This window comes from Galeopterus variegatus, unplaced genomic scaffold, assembly GCF_000696425.1.
Source record: "Galeopterus variegatus unplaced genomic scaffold, G_variegatus-3.0.2 Scaffold194, whole genome shotgun sequence".
NCBI classification, from domain to species: Eukaryota; Metazoa; Chordata; class Mammalia; order Dermoptera; family Cynocephalidae; genus Galeopterus; species Galeopterus variegatus.
Window position 1 is genome coordinate 848,783 of NW_007726305.1, and position 23,848 is coordinate 872,630.

Consider the following 23,848-nt stretch of genomic DNA (forward strand, 5'->3'; position numbering starts at 1 on the left):
CCAGTACTCCCTTGAGAATTTCTTGTAAGGGTGGTCATGTGGTAGTGAACTCCCGCAGTTTTTGTTTGTCTGAGAAATATACTATTTGCCCTTCATTTCAGAAGTATAGCCTTGCGGGATAGAGTATTCTTGGCTGGCAATCTCTGTCTTCTAGTATTTTGAATATATCATCCCATTCCTTTCTGGCTTTTCCGGTTTGTGATGAAAAGTCTGATGTTAGTCTGATTAGGGCTCCCTTATAGGTGATTTGATGCTTCTCTCTTTCAGCTTCTAAGATTCTCTCCCTTTTAGTTTTGCCAGTTTGACTATAACATGTCTTGGAGAAGACCTTTTTGGGTTGAATACATTTGGAGATCTTTGGGCTTCCTGAATCTGAAGAACTGTGTCTTTTCTTATACCTGGGATGTTTTCTGCCACTATTTTGTTGAATATGTTTTCAATGCAATCTCCTTTTTCCTCCCCTTCTGGAATACCCATGACTTGGATATTTGAGTGCTTAAGGTTGTCTGATATCTTCCTTAGATTTTCTTCAATGTTTTTAATTTTTTTTTTGTCTGCCTGTGTTATTTCAAACAGCCCATCTTCAAGGTCAGAAGTTCTCTCTTCTGCTTCTGCAAGCCTGCTGGTTAAACTCTCTGTTGTGCTTTATATTTCATTGAATGAATTGTTCAGCTCGGAAAGCTCTGCTACATTCTTTTTCAGTGCATTGATTTCCTTGTACATTTCTTCCTTCAGGTCCTGTATGCTTTTCCTCATTTCATCAGGTTGTCTAGCTGAGTTTGCTTGTATGTCATTTAGTTTCATTAGAATTATCACTCAAAATTCCTTGTCAGACATTTCATGGGCTTCTGGTTCTACAGGATCTAGAACTTGAGACTTATTACCCTTTGGTGGTGTACTTTCTTGATTTTTCATATTTCTGGTATCTTTCCTTTGATGTTTAGTCATTGTGGTAAGGGATTTCATGGTCCACTGCTTTGACATTATTGTTTGACTAGGATCCTGCCAGGGCTGCAAATTTGGCACTACTACCTCAGTGTCTGCTCGGTTGCCCACTGGTGCCTTGCGTGCATGGTCGCCTTGGGTCTCGGGCCTCTCTGGGGAGGCAACTCACTGTTCAGTGCACACTCGGCTAGGCTGTGGATGGGGTCCGGCGGTGGTGAGGCCTTCCTGCTAGGTTGCGTGCTGGTGCCACATGGCACATGGTCTCCATGGGACTCAGGCCTCTGGGGGGCGCCTCTCTGGTCAGCGCACAGTTGGGCAGGCTGGGTATAGGGTCTAGCTGTGGCAAGGCTTACCTGCTCATTCATGTGCTGGTGCCATAGGGCATGTGGTCTCCATGGATCTCAGGCCTGTCCAGGCAGGTGTCTCTCTGGTTGGCGCTCACCTGGCCGGTCTCTGATTTCAATTTTTAAAACAATTTGTTGTGACTTGATTTGTGACCAGCATGTCTATCCTGCAGAATGTTCCATGAACTTGTGAGAATTAAGTATATTCTGTAGTTTTTCAATGGTATGCTCTGTAGATAGTTGCCAACTCCAATTTGTCTAAAGTGTGGTTTAAATCCTGTGTTTTTCTATTGATTTGTTGCCTAGGTGATCTGTTCAAAGTTGTGAGAGGTGTGTTTAGGTCCCCTCCTATTATCATATTGAGGTCTATCTCCTTCCTTAAGTCTAATAGTGTTTGTTTTATATATCTGGGTGCTCCAATGTTGGGTGCATATATATTTATGATTACTATGTCTTCTTGCTTGGATAGATTCCTTTATCATTATATAGTGGCCTTCTTTGTCTCTTTTTGTAGTTTTTGGTTTAAAGTCTATTTGATCCAATATAAGAATAGCTACTCCTGCTTGTTTTTGATTTCCATGTGCATGTTATTTATTTTTCCTTCTCTTCACTCTTAGTCTGTGTGTGTCTTTACAGGCGAGGTGAGTCTATTTAAACAGAATATGGTAGGACCTAGATTTTGAATCCAATAAGCCAGTGTGTGTCTTTTGAGGGGGAAATTTAATCCTTTTATGTTTAGGATTGTTACTGAAAAGCATTGTCTTACTTCTGGCATTTTATCAATTTTGTCTGGATGTTTTGAATATCTTGTTTCTTTCTTCCCCTTTGTTGTTTTCCTTTGTGTTTTTTTTTTTTTTTTCACGGTAAGATACAGTTTCTTTCTGTTTCTCATTTCTATTTTTATTCTATTAGTGGGTTCTGTTCTCTCTTGTGTATTCGTGGAATTGATTATCATTTTTTGCATTCTAAATGTAGGACTCCCTTAAGGATTTCTTGCAGGGCTGGTCATGTGATTGTGAACTCTCGTATTTTTTTTTTTTTTTTTTTTTTAATATGCTATTTCTCCTTCATTTTTTAATGGTATCTTTGCTGGATATAGTATTCTTGGCTGGCAGTTTTTTTTTTTTTTTCTTTTAGTATTTTGTATATATCATCCAATTCTCTTCTGGTTGTAGAGTTTCTGTTGAGAAGTCTGCTGTTAGTTTGATGGGGACTCCTATATTTGTCACTTGACACTTTGGCTGTTTTTAGGATCCTGTTTTTTTCACTTCAGACGGTTTGATTACAATGTGTTTCAGGGAGGACCTTTTTGGATTGAAACTGTTTGCGGATCTTTCAGCCTCTTGAATCTGAAGGTCCATGTCTCTCCATAAACCTACGAAGTTTTCTGCTATTAATTCATTGAATATGTTCTCAATGCCTTTTCCTTTCTTCTCCCTTCAGAAATACCCACGATCCAGATGTTTATATGCTTAAGGTTATCTGCTATCTCTCTCAGATTATCTTCATTTTTAAAAATTCCTTCTCTTTCTTTTTTTGTCTGCGTGAGTTATTTCAAAGAGATTGCCTTTAAGATAAGAAATTCTTTCTTCTGCGTGCTCTAGCCTACTGCTTAAGCTTTCAGTTGTGTTTTTTATTTTGCTGAATGACTCCTTCAGTTCCATGAGTTCTGCTACATTCTTTTTAAATATATGAATTTCTTCATAGATTTCCTCTTTCATACCCTCGATAGTTTTGCTCAGTTCATTGTGTCATCTAATTGCATCTTCTTGTATCTGATTGAGTTTTTTGAAGAGTTTTATTCTGAATTCCTTTTTGGTCATTTTAAGGGTTTTCTATGCTATGGACTCTGCCTCTTGTGAGTCATTATATGTCTTTGGTGGACTCATATTTTCGTGTTTTTAATATCTCTACATTGATGTTTAGTCATCTGGAAGAGCAGTTGCTTCTTCTATTACTCTTTTTCCCCAGACATCGCTGGTGGCCCTCTTAGTGTCAATTCAGATGAGTGGTTTTCTCTCTGCCTGTACAGCTGCAGTGGCTGCTATGGCTGCTGCTGTGGTAACAGGCCACCCTTGTGGTGGCTGTGGTTGTGACAGTGGCTTTGGCAAGTTGCCTGCATGGCAGCAGTGGCTCCAGCAGTGGGGGCTGCTTGCACAATGATGGTGGCTATCTGGCAATGCTGGTGGTGGAAGTGGCTGCAGCAGTGGTGGTTGCAATAGCTATTTACTTGACTGTAGTGACTTCTGCAGCTGCCTGTGCAGGTACAGTGATTGCAGCAGCAGCTGGGTTAACTCAGAGACCGCAGCTGCACTGCTGGCTGTAATTACCTCCTTTGCATCTACAGTGTCCACAGCAGTAGTAGGGTTACTTTGTGAGGGTGGCAGCAGCACAGCCAGCTGCAACTGCCTCCCTCGAGTTTTCTGTGTCTGCAGTGACAGTGAGTTTACCTAGTGGGGGCAGCAGTGTTGCCATAGGCTGCACTTACCACCCTCTCATCTGTGATGACTGCAGTGGAAGTGGGGGAAGTGGGGTTACCTTGTGGGGAGGCAATGGTACTGTTAGCTGCAACAACCTCTGACACCTCTGTGGTGTCCACAGCAGCACTGAGGTTACCTTGTGCGGGCAGCAGCACCACCAGTGGTTGCAACTGCCTCACTCTCATCTGTGGGGTCCTTGGTATTGTCCTAGGTGGCAGCAAAGTAACTTCGTGGTGACAACAGTGGCTTCAATGGCTGCAACTGCCCCACTCTCATCTGCAGTGGCCCTGGTGACTGCAGGGTCAATTCTCTGTGGGGCAGTGGTGCTGGAGTCTGCCATTTCCTTGCTCACTCTCTCAGTGGCCCTGGTGGCTGCAGGGCTAATTCATGGTGGGATCAGCAGCATTGGGGTCTGCCACTTCCTTGCTCACACTTTCAATGGTCCTGGCAGCTGCAGGGCTAATTTGCTGTAGGAGCAGCAGCTCTGAGGTTTGCAGGTGCCTCACTCACTTCCTCAGTGGCTTTGGCAGCTACAGAGTTAATTCACAGCAGGATCAGCGGCCCTGAGTGTTGCAGCTGACTCACTTAACGACCGTAGTGGCCCTGGATGCTGCAGTGTTAATTCACTACAGCAGAAATGGCACGGGCAGTTGCAGCTGCCTCACTAACCTTCACTGTGTCCTTGTTAGCTGCAGGGTTAATTCGCTGCAGCATCAATGGTGGCAGTGGTTGAAGCCACTTTTCTTACATCTGTGAAGTCCTGCTTTGCCAAGATAGGCCATCCACAGAACTGCTTCTTGGCAGGGAGCTGCCCTGTGATTGGCAACAGTTCTAGGACCAGACAATAGCTCTGGTAATTGTTACAGTGGTGGCAGAGGGCCCATTTCATTCTTATGCAAGAGAAATGCATCCTGGGCACCTGTAAGCTGTCATCTTCCTGTAACTCTCTGTATACTACTTTTTAGAGCAATCTATTTATTTATTTATTTATTTATTTTTGAATTGAAAAATAACTGATTATACATATTTATGAGGTACAGATTTCACTATCAGTATTTGTGTACAGTATGTGATGATCCAATCAATACTATTACCATGTTCATCAGTACAAATCATAATTATTGTGTCCCTTACCCAATTACTTTCTAACCCCCTCTCCCTCCCCCTTTCCCATATCTAGTAACTATAGATTCCTTTCCTTTCCTTTCCTTTCCTTTCCTTTCCTTTCCTTTCCTTTCCTTTCTTTCCTTCTTTCTTTCCTTTCCTTTCCTTTCTTCCTTCTTTCTTCCTTTCTTCTTTCTTTCTTCCTTCCTTCTTTCTTTTATCCTTCCTTCCTTCCTTCCTTCCTTCCTTCCTTCCTTCCTTCCTTCCTTCCTTCCTTCCTTCCCTTTCCTTTCTTTTTTCTCTTTCCCTTCCTTCCTCCCTCCCTCCTTCCGCCCTCCCTCCTTCTCTCTCCCTCCTTCTCTCTCTCTCATGAGAAAATGCAATATTTCTCTTTCTGTGCCTGGCTTATTTCACTTTACATAATTTTCTCTATGCTCATCCATGTTGCTATGAATGGCATAATTTCATTCCTTTTTATGGCTAAGTAATATTCTACTGTGTATATATACCACATTTTCCTTATCCAGTCATCCGTTAATGGACATTTAGGTTGGTTCCAACTCTTTTTTTTTTTTTTCCATTTTAAGAAATTTATTTATTATTATTTTTTTACATTCTAAGTTGTTACAGAGCAGTTGGGGGGAGAGGGAGAGGGGAAAGGGGACAGGTATAGGGTGGAAGGAGGAGGAAGGAGGGGGGCATGGTTGAGGCCTGTGGCACCCCCCTCATTCTATCAGGGAACCCCAGGGGACTTCCATTAGTGGCTTAGTTGTGGCTGGGCTGGATGTGGAATTTGGGGGGGGCATGGCTGAGGCCCTCAGCACTCCTCTACCTTGGGAACCTGGGGTGCTTCTGGCATCAGTTCGGTGGTCATCACTTGGCTGGGTGTGGGCATTGGGGTATGTGGATGAGGCCCACGGCCCCACACTGCCCCAGCTTGGGAGCCTGGAGTGCTTCCAGTGGCAGCCTGGTGGTCTTCGCTGGGCTGGATGCGGATGTCAGGGAGGCATGGCTGAGACCCTTGTCCACACCCAGGAGCCCAGGGAAATTCAGGTGACAGCTCAATGGTCATCACTTGGCTGGATGAGGATGTTGGGGGTGTGTGGCTGAAGCCCTCAGCCCTACACTGCCCCAGCTCAGGAGTCCAGGGTGCTTCCAGTGATGCCCTGGTGTCATTGCTGGGTTGGATGAAGATGTTGGGGACATGGCTGAGGCCCATGGCACCCCCCCCCCCAGCTAGGAGCCTGGGTCACTTCCAGTGGTGGCTCAGTTGTTGCTGGAAAAGATGTGAATGTTGGGGGTGCATGGCTGAGGCCATTGCCCTCCCACCCGAGCTCAGGAGCCCAGGGTGCTTCTGGTGGTGGCTCAGTCATTGTTGGGCTGGATGCAGATGTTGGGGGGGGCATGGCTGGGGTATTTGTCCCCCCACTACCTTGGCTTAGGAGCTTGGGGCATTCCTGGTGGTTGTTGCTGGGCTGGATGTGGATGTCAAATGGTGTGGCAGAGGCATTTGGTCCCCCACCACCTTGGCATTGGAGCCTGGGGTTCTTCTGGTGGTGGCCTGGTGGTAATCACCAGGCTGGATTTGGACATTCGGGCAGCATGGCTGAGGCCCTTGGCCCCCTCACCCAGGCTCAGGAGCCCAAGGTGCTTTTGGTAGTGGCTCAGCAGTCATCACTGAGCTGGATATGGATGTTCGTGTGGAGTGGTTGAAGACCTTGGCCTTCCACCACCCCAGCTTCAGAGTCTGGTGGGCTTCTGGTCTTTGTAGGTTTTATAAGTTCTTTGGTGGTGTTAGAACTTTACTGGTTAATATCCAAACTTTGTCTCTGATTTGTGTTTTTTTGTTTGTTTGTTTGTTTGTTTGTTTTCAGTTCTGTGTTGGATTATTCACTATTTCCACCACTTAAACTCTGCACTGGAACTAATTTGTTGTTCTTTGGTTACTGTTAACATGGGAAGACTTCCTGTGTGAACCAAAACTTGAGGCCTGTGGCTGAGATAAATTGCTGCTTTGCTGCTGATTCTCTGGGGCAGACTTTTTGTATAGCTCAGGTTTTAATTGCTGACATTGTAAGCACTTCCAGATCTTGTGAGGTCTGGTACATCTGGGTTGTGTGGAAACTCTGGTCTGCTCTTGAGTCTTTTCAGCAAACTGTACCCCCTGCAGTTCTATATTCTTGATCAGTCTCCATTGAGTGATGCTGTGCTGACTGGAGGACAGATCAGCTGCCCATGCTGCGCCCTGGTGTTCCCTTGGTGGACCAGTCTCCCACTCCAAACACTTCCCATGGGATGGACCATGTGCCAGTCTCTTGTGATGATTTAACAGCCTCTGAGTGGTTCCTTTTCTCAGTTGTCTATGGCCCCTTGCTTCTATGTGGACACACAAGAAACCCTGTTAGTGGTCTTGATGGCCTGGGAGCCACCAAGGCCCTCTTCTACCCTTAAGCCTTCAAGCAAATACAGACAAATGGCACAGTAGTGGCTTTTGCCAGCTCATGCTCCATGTGCTCATCAGGGCCAGGCTTGAAGTGGTTGGGGCTCAGAACAGTCGGAGGGGTCCTTTCTCTCCATGTGGCTTCTCCTGTCTTCATGAACTCTGTAGGTCTCTCCTCCTCTTCCCCTGAGTTCTAGAGGTTCCAGCTTCAGTTCCAACTCTTGGTTATTGTAAATAGAGCTGAGATGAATGTGGGAGTGCAGGTATCCCTTCGACATGATGATTTCCATCACTTTGGGTATATACCCTGTAGTGGGATTGCTGGATCATATGTTAGTTCTATCTGTGGTTGTTTGAGAGACTTCCATACTGTTTTCCATAATGGCTGCACTAATTTTGAGTCTCACTGACAGCGTGAAACCGTCCCCTTTCCTCCACATCTTCACCAGCATTTGTTATTCTCATGCTTTTTGGTAATAGCCAGTCTAACTGGGGTGAGATGATATCTCAGTGTGGTTTTGATTTGCATTTCCCTCATGCTAAGTGATGTTGAGTATTATTTTATGTGTCGGTTGATCATTTGTATATCTTCCTTTGAGAAATGCCTATGTAGCTTCTTTGCTCATTTTTTAATCAGGTTACTTGTTTTTTGGTTTTTGTTTTGTTTTGTTTTGTTTTACTGTGAAGTTGTTTGAGTTCCTTGTATATTCTGGATATTAATTCCTTGTTGGATGCATAGTTTGCAAATATTTCTCATTCTATGGGTTGTCTTTTCACTCTGCTGATCATTTCCTTTGCTGTGCAGAATCTTTTTAATTTGATATAATCCCATTTGCTTATTTTTCTTTTTGTTGCTTGTGTTTTGGGGGTCTTATTCCTAAAGTCTTTGCCCAGTACTACATCCTGAAGTGTTTTCCCTATGTTTCTTCCAGGAATTTTCCAGTTTCAAGTCTTAAATTTAAGTTTTTGTTCCACTTTAAGTTGATTTTGGTATATGACAGGAAATACAGTTCTAGTTTCATTCTTCTACGTATGGATTTCCAGTTTTCTCAGTATCATTTGCTGAAGAAGGTGTCCTTTCCCCAATGCATGTTCTTGTTGCCTTTGTCAAAGTTTGGTTGGCTGTGAGTACCTGGGTTAATTTCTGTGTTCACTATTCTGTTCCCTTGGTCTATGTGTTTGTTTTTATGCTAGTACCATATTGTTTTGGTTACTATAGCTTTGTAGTTTGAAGTCAGGTTGTCTAATGCCTCCAGTTTTATTTATTCATCCATCCATCCATTCATTCATTCATTCACTTATGTAGGTCAGGATTACTTCGGCTATTTGGGGTCTTTTGTTGTTCCATATGAATGTTAGGATTGTTTTTTGTTTTTTTTTTTTTCCATTTCTGTGAAGAATGTCATTGGTACTTTGATGGGGATTGCATTGAATCTCTAGATCACTTTGGGTAGTGTGGACATTTTTACATTGTTAATCCTTCCAATCCATGAACATGGAATGTCTTTCCATCTTTTGATGTCCTCTTTAATTTCTTTCAACATTACTTTTTAGTTCTGTTTGTAGAGATCTTTCCCCTCTATGGTTAAATTTATTCGTAAGTATTTTATTCTTTTGGTAGCTATTGTAAATGTGCTTGCTTCTTGATTTCTTTCTCTGCTTGTTCATAGTTGGTGTATAAGAACGTTACTGATTCTTGTGTATTGATTTTGTAACCTGCAAATTTACTGAATTTGCTTATGAGCTCTAGGAGTTTTTTGGTAGATGTTATGGGTTTTTCTAAATATAGCATCATGTCATCTGTGAACAGTGACAGTTTGACTTCAACTTTCCCAATTTGGATGCCAGTTATTTCTTTCTCTTTCCTGATTGCTCTGGCTAATGCTTCCAATAATATGTTGAATAGCAGTGGTGAAAGAGGGCATCCTTGTCTTGTTCCTGTTATTAAAGGAAAATCTTTCAGGTTTTCCCCATACAGGATGATGTTTGTAGTGGGTTTGTCTTATTTGGGTTTAATTGTGTTGAGATACTTTCCTTCTATACCTAATTTGCTGGATGTCTTTATCATGAAGTGATGCTGAATTTTGTCAAATGCTCTTTCTGCATCTGTTGAGATAATCATATGATTTTTGTCCTTGCTTTTGGTAATGTGGTGTATCACATTTATTGTATTGTGTATGGTGAACCATCCTTGCATCACTGGGATGAATCCCAGTTGATCATGGTGTATAAACTTTTAGATGTGCTGTTGTGTTCTATTTGCTCATATCTTGTTGAGGATTTTTGCATGTATGTTCATCAAGGATATTGGCCTGTAGCTTTCTTCTTTTGTTGTGTCTTTTTCTGATTTTGGTATCAGGGTACTTGGCACTTTGGATGATAGTAATGTAAGATAAATTTTCCACCTTCAAAGAGTGTGATTTTTTTTGAGCGAAAAGGAAGCAAGAGAAGGCATCACAATGAGAAGTACATATTCTCTGGATTTCAAAAACTGAATAAAAGTGTACCATCAGATAATAGATATGATGGAGGGGAGGGCATTGTAGGCAGAAAAAAAAACATGAATAAAAAGGCAGTAGGTTGTGAATGTTCTTGGTAGATTTGGAGGTCAATGAATAGTTCTGCCCAGCTAAAGCACAGGTTAAATATTGCATCTTACCTATGCTCTAAGATGGTTGTGAGAATAAGTTCAAATAACATAGTGGAATGCTTACAAATAGAAGACATTATGATTAAGTCCTGATTGGCACAGTGGGCTTGTATGTGAGCCTGGCTCCCTACAGAGCACTACTACCCTGGAACAACACCATTTCTTTCTCTTCCCCTTCCTGTCTTAGGACATATATAGTGGCCTGGTGGGGCCCTTGGTCATCTGCCGCAAGGGAATCCTGAAGGCCCATGGAGGACGGAGTGACATGGACAGGGAATTTGCCTTGTTATTTTTGATCTTTGATGAGAACCTGTCTTGGTATCTGGAGGAGAACATCGCCACCCACAGGCCCAAGGAGTCAGGCCATATTAACCTGCAGGATGAGACTTTCTTGGAGAGCAATAAAATGCATGGTCTGTAGAAGTGAATATACCCCTCTTCCAAATAAGTCCGCAATGGTTGCATGGGGTTATCTGATAAGTCCATCACTACTTACGGAAGGCATAGTTCCAGAAAGGATGAGAAGGTGGGAAGGTGGGATGAAGATGAATTGGAAAAAGTGTTTCCTAATAATGTACATTTATATATACAAATCGGATATGTGGTCCACATTAGATCAGGTGCTCAGAAAACAGGAAGTTGGCTCTGTAAAATTTCTGGGTAACACTAGCATATTTTAACATATTAGGGAATGCAGGGTGGACATTATGGCCCACAATATACCTGGGGAGCTGGCTGCCTAAGACCCCTCTATTTCAAAATATCTTGAGTTTAGTCTCTCAATGTCATTATTTTTTTACCACACTGAATTCAGGACCTGCTTTCTCAATGTACTCCAATATATACAGATTAAGGACAGCTTGTCATTTAGTCTGTTTTTAAGTCAAAGTTTCAATTTACAGCTGGAATAATTGGAGAAGAGAGCCTCATGGGGTAGCATATTGGATTTATGTTAGAAGATTTTTTTTTTTTCTGACCGGTAAGGGGATCACAACCCTCAGCACGGTGTTGTCTGCACCACGCTCAGCCAGTGAGTGCACCAGCCATCCCTATATAGGATCTGAACCCATGGCCTCGGCGCTACCAGCACCGCACTCTCCCGAGTGAGCTGTGGAGCCAGCTGCAAGGAAGATCTTTTTGATGCTGAGTGGATTTTGGAGAGAAATTATGCATCAAAGCCTTTCTTTGCTCTAGAGATCTGTGTAACTTTTCCAAAAAAAAAGGAGAAAGTATCAAATAAGGAGAGATTAAGTGCAGTAGAATATATGATGTGATCTCTCACCATCCCTTCTAGCCCAAGATTTCTTTGATCTGAGAATGAGGTGCAGCTTTGATAGTGACTATAATGGAACTCAAAAGTAGTATCTTATTGTCTCACAGATTTCAGCTATTTCTCCTTGATAGACAAGTGATTCACTTTAGAACAGATGATTCACAAAATTTACAAGGTGAACTTTTTAGATCCTGTCAAACCAAGAAATAAATGGCCCAGGACAAAAAGGGAATAAAGACACAGTTAGGTCCTGCTAATGCAGGGTTTTGACTAATGCCCACTTTCATGTGTTTGCTTACATATCAATTCATCCAAACTCTTCAGGCATCAATCCATCTACCTATCTATCTAGTAGATATTTGTTGAGCTCTTTCTGAGTGCTGATGCTGGAGATATAAAGATAAGTAATGTTGGGGTCTGAGGGGGCAAATAAATAATATCCCTTCCCCTCCAGATTACATTCCTGAACAAACAGAAAAAGAAATGCTTGCAGTCAAACGTGAGCTTTATTACTGAGAAGGCTAATTAGAAAACTGAATTCAGTTCTGCAACTTAATGGGCTTGCTGATACTCCACTTGCAAAAGAGAGATTTTTCCACCTTGTCATTGGTATAGATAGACAGCAATAGCTCTCCCCCTTGGCAGAGGCAGAATCTTACCCACAATGAAACAGTGAATCAGTTTGAACCCTTTTCTGGGTCAGACTTAAAAAAAGAGAAGATCTAGGAAGGGCTCAACTGAGCGTGTTTGGTTCCTTCTCTCAAATTTACTATTTGGTTAGGATAGACACAGAGACAGACTGTAAATGTTCCTTCCATTGTTTTTGCTCTCGGGAAATAGAATGGAAATCACCTTTCCTCCATAAGAACATGAGAAGTGAGAGGATATTGTCCTGGGAAAAGTCCTGGCAGTGTCAATTAATATGGCAATAAGTAGTTTGGTGTCTTTGGAGCTTAGGATGTGACCTGGAAGAGACAAATAATGAGGATTCTGCACTAATATTATTATTAATTCCATGAATGTGACAGTCTCTTTTTTTTTTTAACATTTATTGTAGGCCCAGGTATCTGCTGGGTGTTCTGAAAAAAATATGAGGAAGTTATAGTACTGTAGCATATACATTCATTTCCTGCTTATTAAGAACCTAAAATCTAGTATGGGATGTAAGGTTCCGCACATTAAAAGATATGTACAATGAGTTGTACAGACATTACTGGAGGAGTTCAGAGGTAGAAGGGGATGCAGGAAATAGTGGTGATGAAGTCACCCTACTTGGAATAAATGTGTTGGATAGTGGGAGATTAGTCTACCAAGGTGGTTTGGGCTAAGGACCTTGTTGGTTGAGCCTAAGGAACCATGGACTTGCTCTTTTGGGCAGGAGGGAGCTATTAAAATATTTTAAGCAGCATAATGGCATGGTTAGATTAATTATTTAAAGAAATCAGTCTGATAGCATTAATGTGGAAGATAGATTGGAGGGAGACAGATGGAATAGAGATGAGACAAGTTAGTAGCCTGTTGCTATCATCAGAGATGATAGGCACTAGACCAAAGGCAGTCGCAGTGCAGAGTCAAAAGAAGAGGTGTAAGATAATTTCTTCTTTTACAGCCATCAATGGGAAACTCTATGCCAACCTCAGGGGTCTTACCATGTACCAAGGAGAACGAGTGGCTTGGTACATGCTTGCCATGGGCCAAGATATTGACATACACACTGTCCACTTCCATGCAGAGAGCTTCTTCTATCGGGTGAGCTGGGAAGAGGGCTGAGTCCCTAAGGGTGATTAGAGGAGTGCCTTAACAGACATTAAAGAAGAAGGGAATATCAAGGAACAAGGTTGTAATCAGTTAAAAGAGCAGAGGTCTAGTACAGGGAAGATTGAGCTGGGAATTCTAGTGTGTCTGCATATTCCAGGGTCAGTCACTTCCCTCTAGGCCTTAACTTTCCCTTTTGAAAGAGAGGAATGGCTCATTTATGGGGTAAGGAGATTGAAGGAATCAATGTAAACTGGTCTCAGTCAAGGACTTGAGACTCAATGAGTGAGGAATTTCAGAGTGTTGTCTTAGAATCTCTGAAAGTCCTTAATCCATTATAAGAAGAGCTTCAGTTCAGGAGCTAAATGAAACAATATGTAGATTTTGAAGAAGATGTAGTCTTAGGAAAAAGGGACAGAGTTGGAAGCATTGATATACACTTAGAGAAGTGCAGATAAAGGTGATGTCAAGGAGGAGAAACTAAGTTGAATTAATTTCTAAAGAGAATATGTAGCTCTTCCATAGGGGTCAAGGTTTAAGCCAAATTCTTCAGATTTCAGCCTGCTGAAAAGTATAGAGTTACTAGTTTTGAGCCCTCTAAAGGATTCTTGAATATCTTTTACTTTGAGACATTGTAAGAAAAAGTAGAAGGAGGGAGTCTTTTGATTTATTTTGTGTGGGTGGGTTTATAAGGGAAATGGATAAGGTGAACTTTAAAGCTGCTCTCTGGTCTGGGATTCTTGCAGTCCCATTTTCTTGATGTTGAACACCACAGACTTGTAGTTCCTACAAGATCTGAGATGATCTCTGTACTCTTCACTTCCTCCCGCCTCCCCAACCCCAATCACTCCTGCAGAATGGAGAGAGCTACCGGGCAGATGTGGTGGATCTGTTCCCAGGGACCTTTGAGGTTGTAGAGATGGTGGCCAGCAACCCTGGGACATGGCTGATGCATTGCCATGTGACTGACCATGTCCATGCTGGCATGGAGACTCTCTTCACTGTTTTGTCCCAAAAAGGTAAGGCCTAACTGCTCAAGATGGATCATCTTCTAACACTTTATCTAGCCTATAGAAACCAGGTAATACAAAGAAACATCTTGCACCTCTCCTTCTGATCCCAGTAGAACCATGTCTTAAGACAGAGCATAGCCCCATCTAAGTATTCCCCCAACCACTATTTTTCATCCACCATTGCCCCCTGACACCTACCCCTTCCCTTATTACTTTGACACATATTGAGCTCAAATGGGTTGACCCAACATAAAACTGGTTGGGCTGTATGCATCAATACCTACCTGCTTCCTTTGAAATAAATTTAATTTAAATATAAATTTATTATTTAGAATGAGTTAGAAGCACTGACTATTTCAAGACATATTGCTAATAATTATTTTTAAAGAGAAAAAAAGTAATTCTTCCCCTCCCCCCTGAGAAAAAGTAATTCTAACAGTCACCCCTTAATTGATTTATTTTGTGGGGGTTGTGAAAGGCAGTTCTTTCAGTCCTGGGAATAACTCCTTTCAAAGTTAGAAAGAGATACTGGCTTTTAATTATAGCTTATTGCAGACAAAGTTGCTACCAAGGATTGAAAAAACTTTTTTTTCTTATATTTTTTATATGAAGAGGGAATAGCTGGGGCAGTTTCTTTACCAATTATCCTTTGTTATTCACCAAGAATGTGGAAGAGTAGGCTGTGTTGGCTTTGTGTCTTTGGGTCATTAAAGGGTTAAATGCCTCGCTTTTTAAGCCTCTTGACCTGAGTTCAGCCCCCAGCACTATTCCATTATTCCCCCTTCCAAGAAGCTCTAATAAACCTTCTGGGGCCCATGAGAATCAAGTGTTTTTGTTTCTATTTTTGTTTTTGTCATACTGCTTTGAAAAATGGAGGTATTGTAGTGGACATTCTGAGGTTTTCAGCCACTGGGACTCTACTAGCAGGAATAGAGAGGGGATAAATGTCTTTGGCCATTTAAACAGACTCAGAAAACCAGGGTACAGAATAAAACTATACTCTTTACCCCTGGGGAGGGAGACAAACAATTGTACATTATGACTTCCTGTATCATTAAAAAGGTTTGTTCTCTGGCAACCCATACTGCTAGAATGTGGCTTCCACTTATACTAATACTATTCCCTAGCACCCAGATAGTTACACAGAATTATTTGTGGTCTTTAGGACAAAAGTCAAATGATCCATTTATATGTCATCAACATTCTATAGATTCAAAACAACAGGTTGTATCCACATGTAATAATGGGACATTCTAAATAAGAGTCATCCAATATATGAGACCATCTCAATACATATCATCAGGAAACTTCCATGAGCAAGGAAGCAAGCATAGTTCATATCTCTCTATGATAATGAGCCAGCCCATAAATTTTATTTGCCTTTTTGTTTGTTTATACCCCACTATAGTCTAATCCCATATTACTTCCACCCCATATGTGCTAACAGGCCAACAGAAAGGAAGAGTTAAAGATAGGGATGAAAGGACTAATTGTTGGAGTAAGGTTCCTAATGAAGCAGCCGTTCATGAGACCCAGAGTTAAAAGGAAAGATTAGTTCAAGACTGGAGGAAGGTAATCTTTCTACTGTAAGAAGAGAGAAGATATAAAAGATAAGGATCTATGTGTAGGATTGGGGAGCTTGACAGACAGGTAGAGAATTTCTGTCTTATGGTCTCTGTTTCCTTTTTGATGGAGCAGATAGAATCATCTGCTGAGAGCGAAGATCAGATAGTATGGTAAAGAGCTTGAGGAAAGTGGGCAAAAGTTTGAAGTAGCCACTCTGGAAAGTGGGCAATAACTTAATTACTGCCAGGCAGCAAAGCTGAAGTTGTACACAAAGAATATTAATCTTTGCAATTGTTTAATTTTTTCCAGCAGCATTCAGCATACCAAATAAAATACACAGAAAGTATGGTTACTGGGGTTCTGGTAGATGATTTCAAGACTCTTGATAAGTTAGTAGTTGAAATGATAGACCATGGAGTCTAGCCTGACCAGGAATGGAAGAAAAGATAGGAGGAAGCTGGTAGGTTGGGGAAAAATGGAAGAATTCAGGAGCTAGAGGTCTTATGGAAATGTGGGGGTTGATGACAGGTTTTTGGAGCACTGAAAAGGGTAAGAGATTGGTGTTAGATGTTAGATATCTGAGTTGAAGCAATGCTGGATAACAAGTCCAATGTGACCATATGAGAAGTTGGTAGAACTGGAGAGGATGTAAAAGTCATTGGAGTTAAGAGGTGTGAATGTTGGATGGGTTAACACCCATGGTGAGAATTGAGGAAGAGGAAGACTGAGCTGGGTGTGAAAGACTTTCATGAATAAAGAGAACTACTAGGTAACAGTAACAAAAAGTGATTGTGATTTTTCTAGCCAAATAATATGAGCCTCTAAAGAGGTAGATTTTTTACAAAAAGGGGAGGGACGATGATCTCAAAGCAGTATTGAGATGGTGTAAATGAAGCACAGTCCTCAGAGAAAATCTCAGCCTCATTAAAGCAAGAAGAGGAAGAAGTATTCTGAGAAGAAGTTAAATATATAGGGAAGTATTTTTAACAAGGAGCAGGGGCTTCCTGAAGGGAGAGTGAGAAATAGTGGGAAAGAGAGCAATAATAGGGAGAGAGGAAGTGCCAAGAAATGAATAAATAATTGACTTACATTTTGGACTCCTAAGCCTATGTTCTTGCCCATATTTTGTGTCACTGCTGAAAATTAAATTAACATACCAATATTGACTTTGAGAATGTAGTAGTTAATTCCACCCTCATTTTGCTTACTATACGACAGAGAAATTCCCCCAAGTAATGCCATCCTCCCACAGGGAGCATGTGGATTGGTAGGAAGAATAACAGGGCTAACATCTCGTGTTTTTGTTTGTTTGTTTGTTTCATATAGAACACTTAAGTACTATCACCACCATCCACAAAGAGACTGAAAAAGGTGAGTAAAATGATGCACAAACTGGAAAGCTATAGGTAATGTGTGTGCTGGTGGGGGGAGTACCTCTAGCAGATGGGAGTAACATGACTGAAAGGTGGGTACCACGATACTAGCAAGAAGTATTCTGAGATTATTATAAGACTTAATAAGCCAGAGAACCAGAGTTCAACTTTCCTCAGCAGGTTTATTCTCTCTTGCTCCACCCCAACCTCCTGAGTTGGGGAAAACAGCCTCATCCCCAGCTGCAGATTGCTATGTTAGCATCCTACCTAATGTGTGATGGAGAAGAAAATTCTAGGTCCTGCTAGATTGTGCATGAAAAAGTTGTAGCACAGGCATGGATTCCTTACAGGAACAATGTGACATTACAACAACACCAGATAGTCTTCAATGGCTGTTTTTATTCTTGCCTCTTTCCCCTTAATCTATGGAATACCTTTTGAATGAGCCATTTTTTTTTCTTCAAGAAAATATAGATTTTTGTCTTATGCACCCTATTTCCAAATGGTGCTTTTATTCTTCATCCTATTTGTCCCTGGACTAGGAAAGATTCAGAAGATTATGAGAGCTAAAAGGGATGTTAGAGATCATCAGTTTAGTTTGGAGGTTTTTCAGCTGTGTTTGAAGAAATCCTAATGTTAACAGGGTGACTAGGGTATGTCCTGGAGGGGGTGGAGAAAGGTAAGGGGAGGTTGAGTGTGTGGGGCTTCAGACCACATCTCCTTCAACCCAAACTGCTAAATTATACACACACACACACACACCCAGATATATATACAAACACACACATGCACACATATAAACACATGCATATACATATATATATACACATATAAACTTACATATAGTTCTCTCTATATGTTTATATATGTCTGTATATCTGTCTACTCATATGTGTTTTTGTGCACATACAAATTTTATATGTATATTTGTACATAAAATATGTTTATTTTGTTTACAAACATGGATTCCTCTTAAACTCTAGTTTGCTGAAAAGGTTCCACAATGGGGAAAAAACCCTCAAAACTTTTGTGCTAATAAAACACAATAATTTTCTACATGAGAAGCTGAAAGATGGAAAGTGATTTGTCCAAGGTCACAAGAGGACTAAGTGAGAAACTGTGAGCTCAGAACTAGGATGTTTTCCTGCTTCTGCTTGAACTCATTGCATTCCATCTTTTCTCAGTTCTGTTAGAACATTTATTCATCAAACATGTATCAATTTTTAGGGAAACCAAAACAACTAAGACACAGTTGCTATTCTCTAGTGTCAGCAACTGGTTGAGACACAGAAACAATAATATCAGTGCTGGATTATGCATTGTACAAAAAGGTAAATGATAATAACAGCTAAAATGTATTGTGCACTGGCTACTTGTCAGGTGCTATGCTAAATATTTTATAAATATTAACTCATTTTAACCCAACAATAAGCCTCTGTGTTAGGTATAGTTATTATCCCTATTTTCTACAAGAGAAAACTGAGGTCCAAATGGGAAGTGAGGGATTAGGTGACTTGGACCAAGGTCACACAGTAAATAAATTGTGGGAGTACAAATTGTACAGCCACTTTGGGAACATAGAGGAAAGACCAATTAATTGTCCAACCGAACTGAAGAAAACTTGCAGAGCTATGTAACATTTAAGCTGGGGCTAAAAAGATGCAGAGAATGAGGAAAGTGTGTTCAGGAAAATGGACTAGCATGAGCAGACTTAAAACCCTGAAAGAGGATCACCTGTTATGGGGAACGAAGAATGAGTTGCTGTGGCTGAAGAGTAGTAGATAAGACTAGAAAATAGGTTAGAGCCTGATTGTGAGAACTGGAATGTCTAGCTTAAGAGTCTGAGTTTTACTCTGTAGGATAATTGAGGACCATCAAAAGTTTGTATGCCAGGAACTAACACGATCAGATATTTCACCTAAAAGATATATGTGACATCAATGTTAATATGACTTAAAGTGGTAAGAAATGAGACAGCACTATTGCAGGCTGTTGTCGTGGTGTAATGGTCAAAATGAGCATTGATTAGCTAGATGGGTGAGTCAACCTGCTTTCTGGAGTTTCCCTTATTGCTTCTAATTCTACCCTCTGGAACCATGAAGACCAAGTCCAATTCTTTATTTTCTACATCACAGTCCTTTAGATATTTGATGAAATGTATCAAGGGCTTTCCCACTCTGTGTCTTAGCTCTTTCCACGGGTGGAGTAGGGCCTCAGTGATTTCCAAGGACCCTTACAGAGGTGACATCTTGTTTCTCTGATTTTCCATATTCTCCAAATCTGTCTTCATCCACTGATCTTTTGAAGGATAGGTACAGGTTTGCTGCCCTACTTATTTATTTATTCATTCATTCATTCATTTATTCATTTATGTGCTGCTGTCCTATTTAAATAGACGTGTTTCCCCAGCTGATGACTGCAAAACGTGACCCTTTAGAATACTCCCCATCCCAGGGTATTCATTTTCCTCTTCCCCCATTTCAGCAGTGATACCCAGCGGCACTGGAGAAGGCAATGTAAGGATGCTGGGCATGCAGATCCCTGTGAAGGATGTTGAGATGCTGGCTTCTGTCTTGATTGTTATGGGTGTCATCCTGCTGCTCATTGTTCTGGCTCTTGGTGGTGTGGTCTGGTACCAGCATCAGCAGAGAAAGCTACGGCGCAATAGGAGGTCCATCTTAGATGACAGCTTCAAGCTTCTGTCTCTCAAGTAGTAACAGTTTGAGCCTGGCGATTTCCTCAGCAACAACATCTGGAATGCATTCCCAGCAGGCTATGAACTAGCAGCTAACCCCACTGTCAAGGAGGCATGGATGGTGGAGAGGCAGAGGAGGAAATCAAACTTACATGAGTATGGGTATTTCTTCACTTATTTATTTACATGGAAATGATATGATTTCACTTTTTCTTTAGTTTCTTTGCCCCACTTGGCCACTTGGGGCTAGATGAATCCCCTAGTATCCTACATCACAAATTTCAACAGCTGGCCTATGTCACCCTCTGACCCTTGGAAAGTCTGGAAATTTCTAAACACTGAGCCTACTGACAAAGTAAATACCAAAAGAAAAACTCATTAATTAGCTTTCTGCTGCTTTCCAGAAACTGAGGCCAAGTGAGCTGTGAAGATAACCCACATCTAAATTAAAGAGTAAGAACATGGTCATGATGGGAAATTGGAGGTAGGGTAAGAACTGGGAATCCAAGTTTAATTTTGATTGTCCTTGGCAGTGGACTACTTTGGAGAAGTGGGTGGATGATGGGTTGTTGCTTCCATGAGCCTTTACAACCTCCAGAGCCAGAAGTTCTTGAGAAAATCAGTCCTCCAACTTTTCACACAGGGGCACTAAAGGCGATGTTGAATGACCTCCCATGTTTTAGACCACAAATCCTGTTCATTAAAGTACTTGTTAGAACACTGAAAGACTGAATTTGGTGATTTTTATTGTCTCTGTGTTTTCAGGGACGTTTAACTGTGATTGAAACAGAAAACACTCAGGGGTGAGGGTGTATAGTATGGGTCTGCCTATCCTTTGTGGACCCTACAGGTTTGTGTTTTGGAGACTAGAAAGCTGTCTCAGAGAAAGCCTCAATGTCAGAGTGGTGAGAGCCATCCTAAGAAAGGAACTATCTCATAGGTGGCAAAAATTTTCTGAACGGCAAGAAACGTTGCCAGAGGGAGATCGAAGGCTGAGATCAGATTCAAACCTGTCCACTAAACAAGGAGAAGTGGGCACATATCTGGTGTGCCCTTTTTTTGCACTGGAGATATGAGTTCTACTGGCAACTTTGGGGACCTCTTTATAGGACAGAGTCATTTTCTCTGGTAACTTAGAGCAACATTCCTTTGTTATCTGCAAGTTTGAGCCTCTGTGAAATCTTGGTCAGAGAACAAAGACAAGGGATAGAGTAAGGATGGGGTAAGATGGGCCACCCCCACTACAGTATCCATCATACTGTACCACATGGCAAGTGGAAAACAGGAGAGGCATCAGGGAGAGTAGTGATGATAACTGGAATACATAGTGTTCTACACTTTACAAAACATTCTAATTCTTGATTGCATTTGACTGACTTCAGTACTATTAGTGTCCTATCCCATTTTACATTTGAGTAAACAAAGCATCAAGGAGATTAAGTGATTTTATTGAAGACCACTCAGCTATAATACTGGTTCCATTCTCCTATATTTTGGAAACCTCTACTAATCTCCATCCTTCTTATCCATATTGATTCCAACTTTCCTACCTGCCCAGCAACTGTCTGCTAGTTAACAACACCTTGCAGATAAAATTTAGAAATACATAGGGCTGATGTTCAGTTGGTATATAATGTTGAAGGAAGGAGGGGGAATCTTCATGTAGTTTTACCATGGTCAGTGGCTTTCTGGAAACCTTACTGTAAATCTCAGAAACACAGTGGGGGAAGAAGTGGAGAGGATTAGATTTCTAGTTATTTAAGTGTTAGCATAGTTTTTAAGCTTTAGCGTAGTTTTTAAGCTATGCAGAATCAATGCACTTAGCAGCAGAATCCTTTTGGCCCACTGTTAACATGGAGGTTAATGAAAACCTAGAACACTTTGGGACTCCACTCAATTAATGGTTATAATTTGCATGCAACTGGGAGGTCCTTAGCTTGGTGCAGTTACAAATCAAAGCAACCAGGAGTAGTAGATCGGATGGGATGCATTTCTCCTCAGTGTGTAATTCTGCTCCAGTGTAAGCTCAGAGCCTCTGTATTAAGAAAGGGATGTATTTTTGTGGTGAGTTTGGTCCAAGTGGGGATATAAGGAGATGTTTTTGACATTTCAGTGGTACTTCCATTCATTCAATTGCTCAAGCTGGAAATCCCCAGCATCAACACATCAGTGAATCTTGTTTGTTTTACCTCTAAATATCTTTAACTTATTCATTTGTTTCCATATTCATTGCTACCACCCCAGTTTAAAACACAACCATATGCTGCCTGTACTACTGTAGTAACCTCCTTCTTACTTTCCTCATATTACCTCTAGCCTCCTACAATTTATTCTTCAGATAAACAAGTGATGTTTTAAAAATATAAATTAGGCTTTTAGTTTGGACAAAATGCCATTGACTTGCCTCTTCCTGAAGGTAAGTACAGTCTGGAAATAATGAAAGAGGCAACAGTATAAATATTTTAAAAGGTAGAAAGAGAAAGGTAGACTGACTAGGGACATAAGGACTGGGAGAACAGCAAAGTTACTTGAAATCTTATGACTCTTCACCCAGAAACAGAAGGTAACTTAGGTCCAGCATCTCCCAACCTAGCAAAAGGTAGATCAAAATAGAAGGCGAGTGCTAGTGACAACTTTAGGTGGGTCTGGAAGCACTGGAAAGGAGATTTTGGAGGATCCCTGCTGACATTAAGTGGCCAGGAACTGCTCTTCATCTCTACTGGCCAGAGATTCCCCTCCTCTTACCAGATAGTACCTGCAAGGGGAAATCTTACCACAGCAAGCTGTCCAACCCAGCTAGATCTCTTTATTTTATCAAGTTGGAGAATCTCTTTTCCAATCCAGAGATACCAGCTGGCTCTGGCAGGCATCAACAGGAGCCCGAGTGACACCAGAAGAACTAAGCAAAACAAATAGCCCATCAATGTCTGTGAAAATTATGTTGCCATTGGAACACAAAATTATGCTAGGACCTGTGTGCTAAACCTAAACAGTATGACCACCTGGTAACATAGATGATTTAAATCCAGTGCAGAATTCCATCATACCAAGAATGAGGAAAATTACAACTTGAATGAGAAAAGACAATCGACAGACAAACACTGAGATAAATCAGATGTTAAAATTACCAGAAAAGGATTTTAAAGCAACAGCCATCATACAATGCTTCCACAAGCAATTAAAATGCTGTTGAAACAAGTGAAAAAAAATAGAAAAATCTCAGCAAGGCAGTAGAAGTAAAAAAAAATGGAAAATATAATTTAAATGAAAAACTCATTGGATGGGCTCAATAGCAGAGTGGAGGTAACAGAAGACAGAATTAGTGAACGTGAGGCCAAATAAATAGAATTTACTCAATCCAAACATCAGAGAAAACTGAATAAATAGAGTTCCAGGAACTTATACAACAATAGCAATAGATCTGTAATGCATATCATAGGAGTCTCAGAAGAGGAGAAAGAGGGTGGACTGAAAAAATTTTCAAAGAAATAATGATTGACTATTGTAAATAGAGCTGCGATGAACATGGCAGTGCAGGTATCCCTTCAACATGATTTCCATTCCTTTGGGTATACACCCAGAAATGGCATCTCTGATTGTATGGCAGTTCTGTCTGTAGTTGTTTGAGAAACCACCATACTGTTTTCCATAATCGCTGCACTAATTTACAGTGGAGAAAATTATGTTAAGTGAAATAAGCCAGGCACAGAAAGAGAAATACCACATGTCCTCACTCATAAGTGGGAGCAAAGAAAGAAAGAAAGAAAGAAAGACCACAATAAAATGTTGAACTTTCAGAAGGAGAGAACAGACCTATAGTTACTGAAGTGGGAAAGGAGAAGGAGGGGGTTAGGGAGTAACTGACTAAGGAACACAAAAAATAATTACGATTTGTTATGATGAACATGCTAATAATATTGATTTGATCATCATATACTGTATGCAAATACTGACAGTTAATTCTGTGCCCCATAAATATGTATAATCAATTATGTTTCAGTTCAAAAACTAAATTAAAAAAATAAAGTCCAATCATTGTTACAAAAAAAAGAAAAAGAAATAATGGTTGAAAACTTCCCAAATTTGGCAAAAATATAAGCCTACAAATTCAAAAATCTGAGTGAACCCCAAATAGGATAAACCCAAAGAAATCTATGCTAAGACACAGAATACTTACATTCTAAAAACTAAAGAGAGAAAAAAATCTTGA

The 23,848-nt window shown here is 40.9% G+C and overlaps 1 protein-coding gene across 2 annotated transcripts in view; it reads left to right on the forward strand.

Moving 5' to 3' along the window:
- HEPH (hephaestin) overlaps positions 1 to 20,364 on the forward strand; it is a 111,367-nt gene extending 91,003 nt beyond the window's left edge. The window contains exons 16-20 of one of the 2 annotated variants that reach the window (XM_008565059.1): positions 10,151 to 10,376; positions 12,846 to 12,985; positions 13,848 to 14,010; positions 16,897 to 16,941; positions 19,428 to 20,364. In XM_008565059.1, the coding sequence (XP_008563281.1) occupies positions 10,151 to 10,376; positions 12,846 to 12,985; positions 13,848 to 14,010; positions 16,897 to 16,941; positions 19,428 to 19,657 (804 nt within the window). In that variant the 3' untranslated portion in view covers positions 19,658 to 20,364. The remainder of the gene's footprint in view (positions 1 to 10,150; positions 10,377 to 12,845; positions 12,986 to 13,847; positions 14,011 to 16,896; positions 16,942 to 19,427) is intronic. The other variant, XM_008565063.1, reaches the window with a different exon arrangement.
- The last annotated feature ends 3,484 nt before the right edge of the window (positions 20,365 to 23,848 follow it).